The following is a 17499-nucleotide window of genomic DNA, read 5'->3' as shown; positions in this document are numbered from 1 at the left end:
TTAGATGTCCTAACTAGGCCTTCCTGTTTTTTGTTTTTTTTTACTTTCACAGTGCACTGAAAGTTTTGTTTGGTCATGCAACATGCAGCACTTGTACATAAAAGGCCAAAGCTGACTGTACTTCCTCAGGAGGCTGAGGTCCTTCAACATCTGCAGGAAGCTCCTGAGGATGTTTTATCAGTCGGTGGTTGCAGGAGTACTGTTCTATGCTGTGGTGTGCTGGGGGAGCAGCACAGCAAAGAAGGACTCATCCTGGCTGGAAAAACAAATCAGGCTGGCTCTGTGGGGAAATCCTCTAGTTGAAAATCCTGTTTAAAAAAAGTACTTGTGACAATTGTGTTGGTGACAGCTTTTGTTATAATATCAATAATATTCATATGAATATGGGATACTGTTACATGTTTGCACAGACTTTTGTGGAATATGGAGACACTCCTGGCATTATATGAGCAAAGTGAGACTCATTTTTTAGGGTTGGTGGAGATGAGTGTGAAGATCCAAACAATCCCTGTCAGTGATGGAGAAGCTTTGATGGAAATATTTGGTAAAAAGTTCACCAGCATGAAGGAAATGAAGTTTCAAACTTTCCTTAGGAGGAGCCCAGCACGCCTGCTTAAAGAAAAGTGAGTGTGGCGATGTGGATGCTTGCAGCGACTGCTGTATAGAGGCCATCCTGCTACACATGAAACACATCAGAGTCATAATTGTTATTTTAGTCACGTGTTTGTTTATTATCCTTATTGTTTTATCTGGGACTGTTTGCAGACATCTCAGAGAGAGGAGACACCAGCATCTGAACAGAGACTCAAACCAGCAACCTGCAGCTCCCTGCTTGGCTGCTCCAGTTTTCTCCTCACTCATGTTGCCCACCAGTGATTTCTAGCTGCCCACCCACACAGCAGGCTAGAATATGCGCTGAGCCTCAGCACCCAGTATTTGGACATGTTTTCTTTATTAAATAATGAACCAGACCCCAAAAGTAAACAGCTGTTATTGCTAGGCAACGGGAGCAGCATTTGGTGATGCAGCACCTGACATTCCTGACCATGTGGGCGGAGCATGCATGAAATGGAATGTTTAGTAGAACTGTGCAACACAAGCACTTAGTTCCAGCATGTTTCATTGTATCCAGACACAGCTAGAGACACATCTACAGCAGCATCTCTGTGCAGGACAAACGACAGTTGACGAAGAAACATCAAAAACTTCACTTCACTCCTCTACAAAACGTTGGCTCCTTTGTTTAAAAGGCCAAAATGAATCAGGGGAGAACGAGAAGAGGATCGGCGAGTGCTTCACCTCACAATTCAGTACAGCTGATTAACCTGCAAGAAGAACTTCAAATGATACAGGCTGAAAATATCAAATTAAAAGAAGAGGCAGAAAAATCAAGAGGAGAAGCTAAAGATTCAAAGTTTGAAACTGAAGTAGTATTGCAGGAATTACTGCATGTGGGTCTCAAACTTAAAGGAGAGAAAATGGGAAAACAACAGGCAGAAAAGGAGAATGAAAAGATGAAGAAAGAACTGTTGGAAGCTCAAAAAGCATTGGAGGAAGAGAAAAGCACAACACAAGAAGCCAACAATAAATATCAAACTGCAAAGAAGGAGGCAGGAAATGTGATGCAGGAATTACAGGAGATGCAGGAAGCTTTTGGAGAGGGAAAAAAGAAAATGCAGTTGGCAACTCAAGAAGCTGCAAATGTAACAGCTGAAGCTGAAACACTAAGAAAGGAATTACTGCATGTAAAGCAACAACTTGAAGAGGAGAAAAGACGTAAAGATGAGGCAGAAAATGAGATTGAAAATTTGAAGAAAGAATTGTTGGAAGCTCAAAAAGTGTTGGAGGAAGAGAAAATGAAAATACAGGAAGCAAAGAAAGAAATGGAAGATACAAAGAGTCACACTGAAAACATGAAGAAGGAACTGATGAAAGTGCAAGAAGAACTTGCAGAAGAGAAAATTGAGGTGAAGGTATTGAAGAAAGAAATGACGGTGACCAAGAAAGACTGCAAAGACGCACTGAAAGAAATGCGAAAGCACAAAAAGGAAGCTAAAGAGCTCCTCAAACACAAAGGGAAACTGGCCAAACAGCAGCTGAAAGAAACATTTAAAGATGCCGAGGAGCAGCTCAACAAGACCTTAAAAGAACTGAAGGCAAAAGAAAAAGAAAAGCAAGCTGAGGACAGGAGGGGATTCTGGAGCAGACTGCTGAGAAAGAACTGACCCAGCAGCATCAATAGTTTCTTCCCCCTCTCTCCACCTTTCTTTCACCCCATCCTTCTTCTTGGGACGTTTGTTTGTTTTTTAAAAACTGAAATGCACAAATAAAATTGCCATAACTTGACCTCATGTTGCCTGCTTCTTTTCTTGTGTGTCTGTGGATGTAAAACAGTAACACACTTTCTGCTCTGTGTCTTTAATTGTAAATAAATGCAATATGTTTTCATTTTAAAATGCAGTGCAAAAAACTTCTGCTCTGAATCTTTTTTTTAGCAAAAAGCTTTTTTTTGCCTGTTGTGGAAGTTTTCCATTTAAATAAAGCCTGCAGACGAGCGGTGAGCGGTAGCTAACATTCTTTAATCAAACACACAAAGAACAGACAACCAAGCTTGATGAAGTCCCTGCATGACCGCGGGACAGACGGTCAGCAGAGTCTGAGCCCAGCATGGCTCTCAGTTAAATATCTCCAGGAACAAAAGGCAGTACACAGCTGTTTCACACCTTAAGGTTCACACTCCCTTGCTGCCTCCCAGAGTCCTCAAAGAGACAAAAGACTCTTCCTGTGGAGTTTTCTGCTTCTCCCAACTTCCTTACTACACCCCCACCATTTGTCTTACTGTATGAGTGTGAGACATGTTAAAATCCAGTGGCACCAAGGCATCATACAATAAAATAATGTGATTAATACATAAGTAAAAGAAATTCCTATACATGCCCCTTCCTGATTTCTTATGTTTTAACATGTTTGTTACACTTACATGTTTCCAATTTCAAATGTTAACACAGATGTTCAGAGTAAATACAGATTGTAGTTTTTTAAATGATGATTTCATTTAGTTTGGGGAAACAGCTCCAACTTTACCTCATGTAGAAAAAGTCATTTCCTTCTAAACCTAATAAGTGGTTTTGTCATCTAGCAAGAACTGCAATCAAGCATTTGCAATAACTAATAAAAAAAAGCACTTGTGACAATTGTGTTGGTGACAGCTTTTGTTATAATATCAATAATATTCATATGAATATGGGATACTGTTACATGTTTGCACAGACTTTTGTGGAATATGGAGACACTCCTGGCATTATATGAGCAAAGTGAGACTCATTTTTTAGGGTTGGTGGAGATGAGTGTGAAGATCCAAACAATCCCTGTCAGTGATGGAGAAGCTTTGATGGAAATATTTGGTAAAAAGTTCACCAGCATGAAGGAAATGAAGTTTCAAACTTTCCTTAGGAGGAGCCCAGCACGCCTGCTTAAAGAAAAGTGAGTGTGGCGATGTGGATGCTTGCAGCGACTGCTGTATAGAGGCCATCCTGCTACACATGAAACACATCAGAGTCATAATTGTTATTTTAGTCACGTGTTTGTTTATTATCCTTATTGTTTTATCTGGGACTGTTTGCAGACATCTCAGAGAGAGGAGACACCAGCATCTGAACAGAGACTCAAACCAGCAACCTGCAGCTCCCTGCTTGGCTGCTCCAGTTTTCTCCTCACTCATGTTGCCCACCAGTGATTTCTAGCTGCCCACCCACACAGCAGACTAGAATATGTGCTGAGCCTCAGCACCCAATACTTGGACATGTTTTCTTTATTAAATAATGAACCAGACCCCAAAAGTAAACAGCTGTTATTGCTAGGCAACGGGAGCAGCCTTTGGCGATGCAGCACCTGACATTCCTGACCATGTGGGCGGAGCATGCATGAAATGGAATGTTCAGTAGAACTGTGCAACACAAGCACTTAGTTCCAGCATGTTTCATTGTATCCAGACACAGCTAGAGACACATCTACAGCAGCATCTCTGTGCAGGACAAACGACAGTTGACGAAGAAACATCAAAAACTTCACTTCACTCCTCTACAAAACGTTGGCTCCTTTGTTTAAAAGGCCAAAATGAATCAGGGGAGAACGAGAAGAGGATCGGCGAGTGCTTCACCTCACAATTCAGTACAGCTGATTAACCTGCAAGAAGAAGTTCAAATGATACAGGCTGAAAATGTCAAATTAAAAGAAGAGGCAGAAAAATCAAGAGGAGAAGCTAAAGATTCAAAGTTTGAAACTGATGTAGTATTGCAGGAATTACTGCATGTGGGTCTCAAACTTAAAGGAGAGAAAATGGGAAAACAACAGGCAGAAAAGGAGAATGAAAAGATGAAGAAAGAACTGTTGGAAGCTCAAAAAGCATTGGAGGAAGAGAAAAGCACAGCACAAGAAGCCAACAATAAATATCAAACTGCAAAGAAGGAGGCAGGAAATGTGATGCAGGAATTACAGGAGGTGCAGGAAGCTTTTGGAGAGGGAAAAAGGAAAATGCAGTTGGCAACTCAAGAAGCTGCAAATGTAACAGCTGAAGCTGAAACACTAAGAAAGGAATTACTGCATGTAAAGCAACAACTTGAAGAAGAGAAAAGACGTAAAGATGAGGCAGAAAATGAGATTGAAAATTTGAAGAAAGAATTGTTGGAAGCTCAAAAAGTGTTGGAGGAAGAGAAAATGAAAATAGAGGAAGCAAAGAAAGAAATGGAAGATACAAAGAGTCACACTGAAAACATGAAGAAGGAACTGATGAAAGTGCAAGAAGAACTTGCAGAAGAGAAAATTGAGGTGAAGGTATTCAAGAAAGAAATGACGGTGACCAAGAAAGACTGCAAAGACGCACTGAAAGAAATGCGAAAGCACAAAAAGGAAGCTAAAGAGCTCCTCAAACACAAAGGGAAACTGGCCAAACAGCAGCTGAAAGAAAAATTTAAAGATGCCGAGGAGCAGCTCAACAAGACCTTAAACGAACTGAAGGCAAAAGAAAAAGAAAAGCAAGCCGAGGACAGGAGGGGATTCTGGAGCAGACTGCTGAGAAAGAACTGACCCAGCAGCATCAATAGTTTCTTCCCCCTCTCTCCACCTTTCTTTCACCCCATCCTTCTTCTTGGGACGTTTGTTTGTTTTTTAAAAACTGAAATGCACAAATAAAATTGCCATAACTTGACCTCATGTTGCCTGCTTCTTTTCTTGTGTGTCTGTGGATGTAAAACAGTAACACACTTTCTGCTCTGTGTCTTTAATTGTAAATAAATGCAATATGTTTTCATTTTAAAATGCAGTGCAAAAAACTTCTGCTCTGAATCTTTTTTGTTTAGCAAAAAGCTTTTTTTTGCCTGTTGTGGAAGTTTTCCATTTAAATAAAGCCTGCAGACGAGCGGTGAGCGGTAGCTAACATTCTTTAATCAAACACACAAAGAACAGACAACCAAGCTTGATGAAGTCCCTGCATGACCGCGGGACAGACGGTCAGCAGAGTCTGAGCCCAGCATGGCTCTCAGTTAAATATCTCCAGGAACAAAAGGCAGTACACAGCTGTTTCACACCTTAAGGTTCACACTCCCTTGCTGCCTCCCAGAGTCCTCAAAGAGACAAAAGACTCTTCCTGTGGAGTTGTCTGCTTCCCCCAACTTCCTTACTACACCCCCACCATTTGTCTTACTGTATGAGTGTGAGACATGTTAAAATCCAGTGGCACCAAGGTATCATACAATAAAATAATGTGATTAATACATAAGTAAAAGAAATTCCTATACATGCCCCTTCCTGATTTCTTATGTTTTAACATGTTTGTTACACTTACATGTTTCCAATTTCAAATGTTAACACAGATGTTCAGAGTAAATACAGATTGTAGTTTTTTAAATGATGATTTCATTTAGTTTGGGGAAACAGCTCCAACTTTACCTCATGTAGAAAAAGTCATTTCCTTCTAAACCTAATAAGTGGTTTTGTCATTAGAGGATGTAGAGAGCCATAGCCCCGCCCCCAGGGCATGAAGCAGGCATGGAGGAGATCCAGGCCCCAGACATCCAGAGGCCCCAGAGTTTGAGAACCCAAGGAGGACCACCGGAGGGGCATCCGTGCCACCCTCCTGGGAAGAGCTGAGGAGAGCCCCAGGTGAGGGGTCACCCAGTAGCCACGGAGCAGAAGCCAGAGTGAACTGAGCCGCCGGCCCAGAGGCCGGAGGCCCAAAGGGCCCCCTTTGCCCCGGAAGAGGCCTGACCAGGCAACAGGCACCAGGCCCTGCCAAGTAGTCACCGGGAGTGAGCTGGTACATACCTGAGCGCCCAGCCCTGGACACAGGGAAAGGCCGGCACAACGAAATACTTTTCTTTGTTATTCTCATTTTAAATGTCTAATTTTTAATAAATAATTATCTGAATCTTACAACCAAAGTTTTTATCTGATGTAAAACGTATAGAAATCATATATAAATACCAATAAGACTGTACATCACTGTCACAACAGCGTTTGTTTTCATTTTTTGTCCCAGTCCAGCCCTGAACGTAGTCAAAAATGGCCAATTATATTTTGGACCTCAGAGGGTTAACCCAACAAATCATAAAAAATTAGGTTTAAATTTTTATTCGTGACAGTGTAAACTTGTGTAAATTTAAGCATGTAACAATCAGATTTTTTCTAACAAAAAACAAGTTAGACTTGAGTTTGTAAACAAACCGCCCCATGTTGTGTTGCTTTCTGCAACTTAACATGCTATACTTATTGGGCAGGTTGTAGACAGGTCCCTGTTTACGGCTACATTATAATGATGTGAATAAGCCAACCTTCCACAAATCAAGGAGTGCACTAAAAGGGTCTCTTTCACTTGTACCATGATAAATGTTCCTAAACTGCTTAGGTTGTATTACAAATGTAATTTTAATGTGAGCTCATGACTACTGTGCTTACAAAGATTTCATGTTACTGCAAAATGTGCAACAAATACATACAAGAAGAGGATGAGCAGATTTCTTTTAGAGTTTCTTTAGTAATCCATTTTTATCTAGTTTAATCTTACTCTGTAAAATCACTTTGATGTATTTTATTTACATTTTTATTGGGTTTTTTTGTATTTATTGCATTTCTTTAAGATTTTAATATTTTGAGCTCCTTACTGTATTATATCAAGCTTTTTACATAACATTTTATTGCATTTGATTTTGATTTATTTTATTTATTTTACTTTTCTTTAATTTTTCTATTCAGTTTTGCTTCTTTTGAGTAGACTTGACCTCACTGACATCTGTTTGTCATGTTGCATTTTTTCAAATTTTGGTTTCTGTGACTAACTTTTGGGACAAATTAAGTTGATCTTATTTATGTTTTGTTATAATAAAGAATAAGGAAATAATAATAATAATAATAAAAGATGAGCACAACAGTTTCATGCTTCACATGCTTTTCCAATTTATTTAAGTTTACAAGTTGAGCCAAAGCTAATTAACAACACCTGTCTAAAACAGAAAACAAAATGTCATGTGGCCGAAGGCAATGAGCTCAAGCACACTGAGGAGTGCAGCGACAGGCCAGGTGGGCTTCTGCAGTATCCCTCAGGTCGATGCTCTTCTCGAAGAAGCTGCTCAGACCAGAACGGTTCACAGTTGTTTCTGCAACAGTGAAAAAAGAGAAGTGATTGGAGACTGTACGTGATACTAAAACAGAGATAATGTTTTTCAAAGAAGCTTTCTTGCAACTCACCACTGGGCAGGCAGTGAAAGCCAACGTTGACGGTAGTGGTTCTCACTGGGATACAGCCGGGCAGGCACTGCAGCACAGGCTCAACAGAGTAGCATTTGGACTCCACACCTTCAAAGACCATCTGCTTCTCCAGCTTCACAGATTCCTGCTTGATGGAACACTCTGGAAGAGTGTAGAAGGTGAAGGTAAGTATTGTATGTGTGCATTGTTTGATGCCAAATATTCATTGTTTGTGTTGTGACAGTTTGCATTGCAGGTAATGTTCTCTTAGAGAAAGGTCAAGGAAATATTGCAAGGATTACCGGAGGGATCACGGCAGGTGTTTGAAGACAGAACCCAGGAGTGGGCGTAGCTGATGGCATCCTTGGTCACCTGTTCACTGGGTGTGCGGTACTCATCTCCGACATTTCCGCTTGCCGTTCCACAGGCTCCACAAGTCTTTCCTTTCATCCAGTCTGCAATTTTAACCTGAAATAAAAAAGTTCAGATATTAGTACAATGTAGATTAAAGCAGGTATACAAATAGGAAATTGCCTCAGAAAATAATAAATATGCATATTAGATATACGTATTATCAGCATTTTTTTGTATTACCCTCATCTCGTTGAAGCTAAGGAAGACCTCCTGAAGACCATGGGTGGGTGCCATGAGAGCAATGCCTTCATTTAACTGTCTGATCTGTATCTTACCTAAAGTAAGTGCAAATATGTATAAGCATGGTTTCAAATGGCACAATCTGGCAGTTCAATATTTTTGTTAAATTAAAAAAACAAAACAAAAACCTGATGGATGCAGGTATGGCAGGTTGCTTTTAGGGATTTCAACTCCGTTAACCATCACCACAATAGCGTTGTTCTTCCGATACATGTCCACATCGCTGTTGAGAAGCAGTTCAAATACATATGATTATTTTTTGGCTCACAGGCTGACCATTATTTCTTTTCCACATAAATCCTGGCTGCTCTTACATGTCTGAAATCTTAACATTGATCTGGTTCTGATCCTGTATTTGGTCTTTCTTCAGCAGAACCATGAATTTGAGTTCTGGTGTGCAATCCTGAGCCAAGACCTGGTAGCACGAGTGTGGCAGCTCATTTCTAGCTTCCTTGTTGTTGAATGTGGTCAGTGTGTTGTTGATGAGGGAGCATTCAACTGAAATGGAACGAAAAGGAAATCACAAGTCAAATCACAGAAATATGAAATCTGTTTTGGGTTTTTTTGTTGTTGTTTTTTGTTAAAAAAAACATTAAAATATTTTTACCTGCGTTAGCTTTGGTAACTAAATAGGACATCTTGTCAGCCCAGTTGTCCCGGGATGCTTGCAGCTCGGCGGCAGTGTTTCCAATAGGTAAAGCAACAGGTAGACACATCCCACGCTTGTAAAGGATCGCCTGGAATATTAAACAGTCAGAAAGTAGTTAGAAACACTCTGAGTGACAAAGTGCATTGCAAACATTTTCAGTGCATACAGAAGAAGGGGCAACAAAACTGTACCTTTGGTGTGTGCATCACAATATTCATTCTTGTCTCAGTAGCAACAGCTACAGTCATTTTGATCTGATTACGAGGATTCTTGGCCTTTGCGTAGTTTACTCCAAATGCTTGACCAATAGGGATCATGGATTTCCACGCCCTAGACAAGCATAAAGGTTACTGAGTGTTTTATAAAGCTTTTATCAGTTTTCAGTACAAACGACAGGTTCGAGAGGATGTCAGAAGAAAGTAATTGCTATGCACTGCCATCTGCAAAATGTCTGCAAAAGCTTTTTGATAAAAGCACTGATTATATGCATGAATCGAAATAATGTCCACAGCTTTACCTCTTTGCGTAGTGCTTTATGCTTCTTGGCAGTTTGTCCCAGTTCAGCTTCATGCGGGCTGCGGGCTCATGGCCCAAAAGACCAGTTTCAGCTATAATCGTGATGGAGTATTGCTTGCAATCAACACCCCAGGATATCTTGGCCTAAAATAAATTTCAGTGAGTTAAAGCCTAAGCATCATACCTAATTTTAGTTGGTTACTTCCTCATAAGTTCATTATGTTTACCATCAGCTTGTGCGCGCTCAGCTGCACAGCGTCGGCACAGATTTTCCAGTTGTCCTTCTCAGCGACTCTGGCAAAAATCAGCTGCACTCTGTTGGTCTGTTTGTCCAGGTAAGCTGCTAGCTGGTATCCCTGGACCTTGTGGTCGACTCTCACGGCACGGATTGCAATGGACATGGCAGGAGTGAGTGTGTTAGCGAGGTACTTGGCCTAAAAGTGAAAACCAGAGGTTGATATTAATAATTATGTTTATTCCCAGTTTAATGTGTAACACCGTAAATATCTTCATTTGACTGATCACCTTATTGTAGATGGAATCGAAGCTGCGGGCACTGCTGTGACTGCTGCCACGCTGTGTGGAGATGGCGTGCTGCAAACAAGGAAACCACACATTTAGCCTGCTTAAACAGAAGACATGACGGAGCTTTGATGTGATGCCTAATAATTACCCTGTGGACGTGGTTCTTTCTGAACTTCAAGGCCAGCAGTTGTTGCTGTAATAGGAAAAGAATTGTAAAATAAGTGCCCCACATTCCATAAAATTCCACACACGTCTGCATGCTGCGAAGAGAGGATGACTCACCTTGGACTGAGCACTGCGCCGAGAGGACCTAGAGCTTGATGACTTGCTGTTGCTGCTCTTGCTGTTCTTGCTGTTCTTGCTGTTCTTGCTACTCCTGCTGCTGCTGCTGCTGCTGCTGCTGCTGCTGCTGCTGCTGCCAGATGGCCTGAGCAAGTATGAAGCACTGGAGCTGTTCACTCTGGTTCTTCTGCTGCTGCTGCTGCTGCTGCCAGATGTCCTGAGCAAGTATGAAGCACTGGAGCTGTTCACTCTGGTGGACGTCGTGATAATAGGAGCAGCAATGTCAGCCATCTTAGGTCTGGAGCGAGAGGAGGACCTAGAAGAAGATCTGGAAGATGATCTGGAAGATGATCTGGAAGATGATCTGGAAGATGATCTGGAAGATGACTTGGAAGAAGATCTGGATGATGAAGAGGAGGAAGAGGAGGAAGAGCTTGAGGGAGAGCGGCTTGACTGAGAGCTGCTAGACTGGGACTTTCTGGAGCGAGACCTATGGGAACGAGAGCTGGATGACTTGGAGCTGCTGGAGCGGGAGCTGGATGAAGAAGACTTGCTGGAGCTAGAGCTGGATGAAGAGGAGCTGGAGGAGCTGGAGGAAGATGATGTGGTGTTCTTGAGACCAGGTGCCAGTATTTTCTTGATTTTCAAGAGGACATTCTTATCCTCAAGAGCTTCCTCCTCTTCGCTCATGTCAATCGCTTTAATCATATTTTCTGCTGCTTTATCGCCGACCTGAATCTCAACTTCAATCTTCTCAATGACTGGTCCAGAAGCTGGAATATAAATTAAAGAATAATAATTAAAAACAAAAACAGGACTTTTCCACAATGTTTTGCAAATTTGTTAGGTTAAAGCTTCAACTTCAAGTTCACCTGGAGCAATCCTAACAGAAGCAGCATGCTTTCCCATCAGAGCGTAGAGAGGGCAGTCTCTGATGTAGGCAGCATTGTGAGATTCAATCTCAGCGTAGGCCTTGAATCCTAGCATTCTGCTTGAAGCACGGACTTTCTTCCTGTAGGTTTTAGGGAATTTCATTTTCCTCCCAATCTTACGTGGCAGGTCAGCAGGAATGATTTCAGATGACGCAGACTGTAAAACCACAGCAGAGATCGCCACGTTTATTTCAAAAAGTTAAATGTTGAAAATAGGAGGCAAGTGAACCAAACTTACCATTCCACCAGTTATAGATGATGCCATTCTGGAGATCTTTGAGTTGAGAGAGGCCTTTGAAAGTTGTGATGCAGCTTCAGATGACATCAGTGGTGTGCTTCTTGCGACTGGGAGGTCTTCCACATTTCTCGCAATGGCAACCGTCTCAGCGCTGTATGAGAGAAAAAACCCCACCCAATAAAAACAGATGCCGAAAAGGACCAAAAATCTTTGAAATGCATGGCAATTAGTGACAAGGATGGAACATACTGTGCAGATGCAATTGTGTTAATGCCCTGGAGAGACAGGAACTCAACCTTGAAGTGGCCCTTAACAATGTCAATCCTTGCTTTCATCTGTGCAGGAACAGCTGTGTAAACTTTGGCTTTTGTCATCACTGCAGCCTGGATTAAGGCGGTGTTCACACCCATGACTGCATAGGTCTGTATGGCAACACTGCAAAAAGACAGAAAATATTTATTCATTAAGAGTTATCTCTGAATTCATTCATTAAACTGCGGAAAAGAAGCTTCTCAAGCTGTTGTGTACCTTGGAGCAACTGTAGCCCTCAGTTGAATATCGGACTCCACAAGCTGGGAAACCCGGTAGTTGACAGGCAGAGGTGGTGACACAGTGGCTTGGACTAGCAAAAGAACACAAGAGAACAATATATTTTTCATATCAATATCAATATATTTTTACCTTTTGTAAACTTGTAAACTGTCCAAATGAAACTTACCTTCAATGGATGCAGCAGTCACAGCGGATGTAATGAGGCTGATCTCCATGGGCAACCCAACAGTGGTGGGAAGGATGCGACGGAGCTCACCGAGCAGCATTGGTTTAGCAAAATGTGTTGCGTAACCAGACATCATAGAATTTACAGCATCTCTGAACATGTTTCTCAAAGGTCCACTTGCAAACTGTGAAGGCAACGTTGCTTATTAGTTTCAACTTAACATAATGCATCATTACTAAGAAACCATATGAGGCTGTGGGAGAAACCGTACCTGGATAAGCTGGTCAACCTTGGATTTGTCAATGTTGACAAATGCAATTTCTTGTCCGAAGAACTTCACATACATAGAGGCCAGGGCCTGGCTCGAAGGATTAGCCCTCCACTCATAAAGCTATTGTGGGAATAAATTAGGTTAAAAACAAGTAAAAGAAAAGTCAGCTCTCGTAAAGAAAATGTGCCTCAGAATCCCATTTTCACTCTTGCCACAGTAGTTCAACTTACAGCTCTCATGGCTTGTTTAATCTTGGTGATCCTGTCTGCATTCTCAGAATGTTCATGTCGTCTTTTCAAAAGAGCCTCCTGGATTCCCTCAGTCCTCACTCCAACCTGAAAAGTACGTTATTGAATGCATTCGAGTGCAGATACTGAAAAATGTATGGTTTACATATTGAAGCCATTGAATTGCATTGCCGAGTGTTTTTTTAGTTACTTACTTAACATTTAAACGTCTTACCTCAAAAGCATCAACATAAGCTCCGGCCATGTAAGTACGGGCTTTGGCCATAAACATTCTTGGTAACACGGTTGCAGCGTCATTAATGAAGACGGCGCTGGCGGCAGCACCCATCATCCAGGCATCTGGCAGGCAAATGGATAAACATCATCACACCACATGCACAAATCTAAGGTGTGCAACAGCGGGTTATTTATCTGCTATCGTCTTACTGTTATAGGTATCCACATGGAAGGCTCGGCTGTAGCGGAAGTTCAGTCTGCCTAATTTGGGGTTGAGGAACCTCAAGGCAACAGTACATGCTGCAGCACTTAAAATAGAACAAGGGGATATTTGAGATTCGATAGACTAGCATGCATAGATATAAAGCATCTTAGAAACATGAAAATCATTTAGGTTCTTACACAGAAGCGTGGTCAGGGGATGTGGTCTTGGCCATGGCCTTCATGTAAGAGTAGACAAAGCTAACGACCTGCAGGTTTTTTTCTTTGATCAAGGCTGTGGAAATGCTAGCTGCTAGACCCACGGGGAGCTTAGTCTCAAAGAGCACCATGGCAGCAACCATACGGAGTTCTGCGTGGAGATGCTTTTCCATGAGCAACTGAGCAGCTATTTCCTGGACCTAATGAGAAAGACCGATTACTATAGCCCCAACTGAACACTGCACACAAAATAGGTCTCAAGTATATTTATTGCTATTGATGGTAGGAATCAGAAAATGTAGTCTCACCATCTTGGGTTCCCTCTTTGCAATTCTCCTCAGAGCTAGAACAGCGTCGACCTGAACTTTGGGTGGGACTCGGGCAGCAGCACTGCCAAAGCCAGGCAGGAACTTCATGATTGTCTTAAGGCTAGCAGGATGTCCAGCGTTATCCAGGCATTTGAGAGCAACAGTGAGCTGATCGATGTCACCTGTTTCAACAGCCTCCGCAACTTGTCTATGTACAGGCTGTGCAAGAATGTAAAAAAACATTAAAGCCACTGATGTCTAAATTGAACTTTAGCAGAATAAAACATGTTCAAATAATACATACTGTCACAAGATCAGATGAGCAAGAATGCTGCGCTTTACAGAACCTGGAAATTACAGTGCCCCAGCCCAGCATCACAATCTCGTTGAGCACAGCGTTACGTTTCACTCTGTGGTTCTCAGCCAGGCTCTGAAAAGTGATGAAGACACAATATAAAACTGATTTCATGTCACTGCAAATATATAGGAAAGCTTAAAAAAAATACTTACTCTGACAAGTTCGATGGTTTTCTGGTCAGGTGTCACAGAGTGCAGACATTCCAAGAGAGCCATAGCAGCTTCAGTCTCACTTAGCTCATTAGCGAGGAGCTTCTCCATGAGGAACTTAAGAGCAGCATGAGTGCGAAGGTGGGGGACAGCATTCAGTAACCAGTACCTGGGAAAGAGGAGTACAATCCCATTATCCGTGTCATGTTAGTTTCTTGGGCCTTTACTGAATCAAAGCTGCACTTACCTGTGATCAGGTCTAGATTTAAACTGAGCCCAGAGGGACTCAATAGTCTCGACTCTGGCCACACGCATCAACTGGATGAGCTCAACAAACTTCAGAGGGGCATCTTCATGGACCTTGGCCACGTTGGAGGCTACCAGGTGGTTCAGAGTGCTGACAATCTGTGAGGAAACAAACAATCCAGATGAAAAGGTTTGTGGATACAGGGTGAATTCAGAAAAGGCTTTTTCCAAGTAAATGCTGCAGTACCTGAGCCTCGGCATGGGTGACCCTCAGAAGATGGATGGGTGTCTGGAGAATCTCGCTGCCGTGCTCGTACTGCAGGGATCCGCGGTGAACATAGGTGTATCTGGCATGATCCACGGGGGTGTTCTCGATATCCAGGAAGGTCAGAATTTGCCTGTGAGGGGAGATAATCATTCAATCAATGTGGCACGATGCTTATAAATCTGTAATGAAGCATAATATTTTAGTTTAAACCACATACTTAGACTCCATCTGAGCAGCGCCATTCAAAATGTTGAAAGGTGAGAACTCGATGACCTCTCTAGCAACAGCCTCCATAATCAGAGAACCACTGGGTGCTGGCTTCATGATGTAGTTATAGGAAGCAGTTCCCTTCAGGCTCTTTCCTCTCTGCAATTATAAAACCAACGCAATCTTCAAACTGCCAGCATGAAGACTTCTAGAAGAGAGATTATGAAACAACTAGAAAATGCCCTCACAGCTTCACAATCATGGCATTTCTCTACGTGTTCCAAGCCGACGTCCTTCATGATTTTCTCCTGGCAGTGGTTCAGGTCCTTGGTCTTGGTCAGATGAATGCGTTCGGCCCTCATGTCCTCCCTGATGACATAGTTGGTCTTGCACACACCGTGAGCACCAGACTAGATCACGAAATACAATCAAAATATAGATTGTTGTTATTTTCCGTCAGTGTTCAAGCATTTTGTATGAAGGACCTGATGAAAGCGAATTTTTTTGTACCTCTTGCATCTCATAGACATTCTGTGTCTTCTTTACATTCAGCTGCAGGAGGTTGATGATTCCCCTGTAGATATTCAGCACTGTTGTGGAGACACCAGCCGGTGCAGACACTCTCCCAACAACGCCATTTGTATACTCAAACTTGATCGGTGTCGAGAGCTGAGTAGCCAGGGCTGTGGTGAGCTTGGTGGCCGGATGGAAAGGATCTTTGGGCCAGATGCCACTGTACTCCAGCAACTGAGGGTCTACAAGCTGCAAAAAAAAAGAGGAGAAAGAGAGAGAAACAAGCTATGTTTCAAGTTGTCTGTTTCAATAATCTTTCATTTTAATTCTGCCTAGTGATCTGTACCTTCAGAATGTAGTCGTTGGCACTTGTTGCACTGATCAAAACTTTGCTCTGGATTTTAACCCCAGCTCGAGCCAGGCCCTCTTCAGGCAAGCCGCCCATAAGAACCGCTTCATATTTGTACATGTAGGTCTTAACAGAAGCGAATCCTGGGGCTGTAAAAACAGAAAAAGAAACAAAGTGCATTTCTAAGATGAGGGGGAAGCTTTCTCTATTAACTGCCTTTTGTGTTTAACATAACAGGACAACAACATACCCAAGTTGGACTGGTCCCCCACTGTAACAGGAGAAGAATAAATGTTAATTTGGTGTCACAAATGACAAGAAATAGGGAAGAGAATATGTAAAGGGATAATGATACTAATTTATATAAAATTTATGCTATTTTGCCAGAATGTGCTTAACATTTGGCAATTAGCATTGTTATATTCTGGCAGCATTAAACTGCTAGCACTGGCAGTAACAATTCTTCTCAGCTGCAAGTCTATTGAAATTCTTATTCTTAGTTGTTATCTAATTCTTAAAAAAGACTGTTTTTTCAGAAGATGAATTTTTAGTTCAATTTAACAACATTTAGTTGTAAATAATTCCTACTCACCTGCGAGAGCCACAGCAAGAGCTAGTACAAGCACCCTCATGGCTGGTGGATGTGAGGATCTGCAGGCAGAGGCGTCCTTTTTAAGCAGATTTTTTGCTGACGTTGCCCATCAAATGTATCATTAACTAAATGCCGGCTGTCTTTGGTGTTGATGTGACCATGCCCTGATCATACAGATTAGACAAAGTAAATAAACTAATAGGAAACATCACAGATGTGACAAGTTGTATTGACCTGGCTCTTACCTTTCACAAATTTCCAGGGATTTCCCAATGTCGCAATTACAAGAATATGTTTTTCTTCTATAGCACTTCACACATTTTAAACACAATCGGTTTTCTAATCTTAAGCATTTCGCTATTTTCATAGGTATTTTAATTTATGAATGAATAGAAATATTAGCATACCAATATTTCAACATCCTTAGAATTAGCTTTATGTGTCCACTGTTTTCAATAAGCGATTTATCTCAAACCATTGGTTTTTTTGGTGAGATGCTTTAAACAAAGGTGGACAAAGGTTAAATAATTATCTCTCGCAGATATGATTTGTTTCCACTTAGTAATTCAGTGAAATGTCAGTGTGCCCTGGCAGGCGACTTTTTCACAGTCATGTCATCTTGCTCCTGCGACTGGCCATGACCAAGAGCACCTTTCAAAAGTCAAGCCAACACATGTTGACTTAACAACCGCTGTCACGGGTTTTTTTAAGAAAAGAAAAGAAATTATCTAATTTAATAAAACTCAAATGAGTAATAAAAAATTTATATTGAAATTGTGAGTTCTGTTTTGTCTTGGGGCGGATTTGGGATGCCAGGAACAGCTTATAAGGCATCAACAGATATAAAAGCTCATGCACACATTTTCAGAGGCTATTAATATACTTAAAAAATAAGTGAGAGTCGAGTGACAAATTCAAATGCAGTGTAGTTTTAAAAAATTCAATACATTAAGGCCATATGTTTTCTCTAAATGTGTTTGATAAATATTAGAACAAGAAACAAAAAGCAATAAAACTCATTAAAAAACCCTAAATTTAAATCTACTAACAGAAAATTCAAAAAGGATTCAGACCACAGACTGGTCAGGACTTATTGAGGC

The 17499-nt window shown here is 41.5% G+C and overlaps 1 protein-coding gene across 1 annotated transcript; it reads right to left on the bottom strand.

The window, feature by feature from the left end:
• Positions 1-7435: 7435 nt before the first annotated feature.
• Positions 7436-16439, bottom strand: vtg2 (vitellogenin 2). The gene is made up of 34 exons (XM_085433347.1): positions 16400-16439; positions 16058-16078; positions 15805-15956; positions 15456-15707; positions 15194-15355; positions 14956-15104; positions 14718-14868; positions 14472-14629; positions 14228-14393; positions 14022-14147; positions 13718-13936; positions 13392-13609; positions 13200-13297; positions 12988-13112; positions 12756-12860; positions 12526-12645; positions 12255-12438; positions 12065-12158; positions 11786-11971; positions 11537-11687; positions 11239-11455; positions 10367-11139; positions 10233-10277; positions 10085-10153; positions 9787-9993; positions 9561-9703; positions 9235-9373; positions 9002-9131; positions 8709-8892; positions 8523-8617; positions 8335-8429; positions 8043-8208; positions 7741-7902; positions 7436-7649 (listed from the first exon to the last, which is right to left on the bottom strand). The coding sequence occupies exons 1-34, from the start codon at positions 16437-16439 to the stop codon at positions 7540-7542; spliced, it is 5412 nt and encodes a 1803-aa protein (XP_085289473.1). The 3' UTR covers positions 7436-7539.
• Between the last annotated feature and the right edge of the window lie 1060 nt (positions 16440-17499).

The sequence above is a fragment of the Copadichromis virginalis genome, linkage group LG15, assembly GCF_057382275.1.
Source record: "Copadichromis virginalis isolate Kocher_CV1m ecotype Utaka linkage group LG15, C_Virginalis_male_GT1.1, whole genome shotgun sequence".
NCBI classification, from domain to species: Eukaryota; Metazoa; Chordata; class Actinopteri; order Cichliformes; family Cichlidae; genus Copadichromis; species Copadichromis virginalis.
The sequence above is the reverse complement of the archived record's forward strand: the minus strand, read 5'-3'. Positions and strand labels throughout refer to the sequence as shown.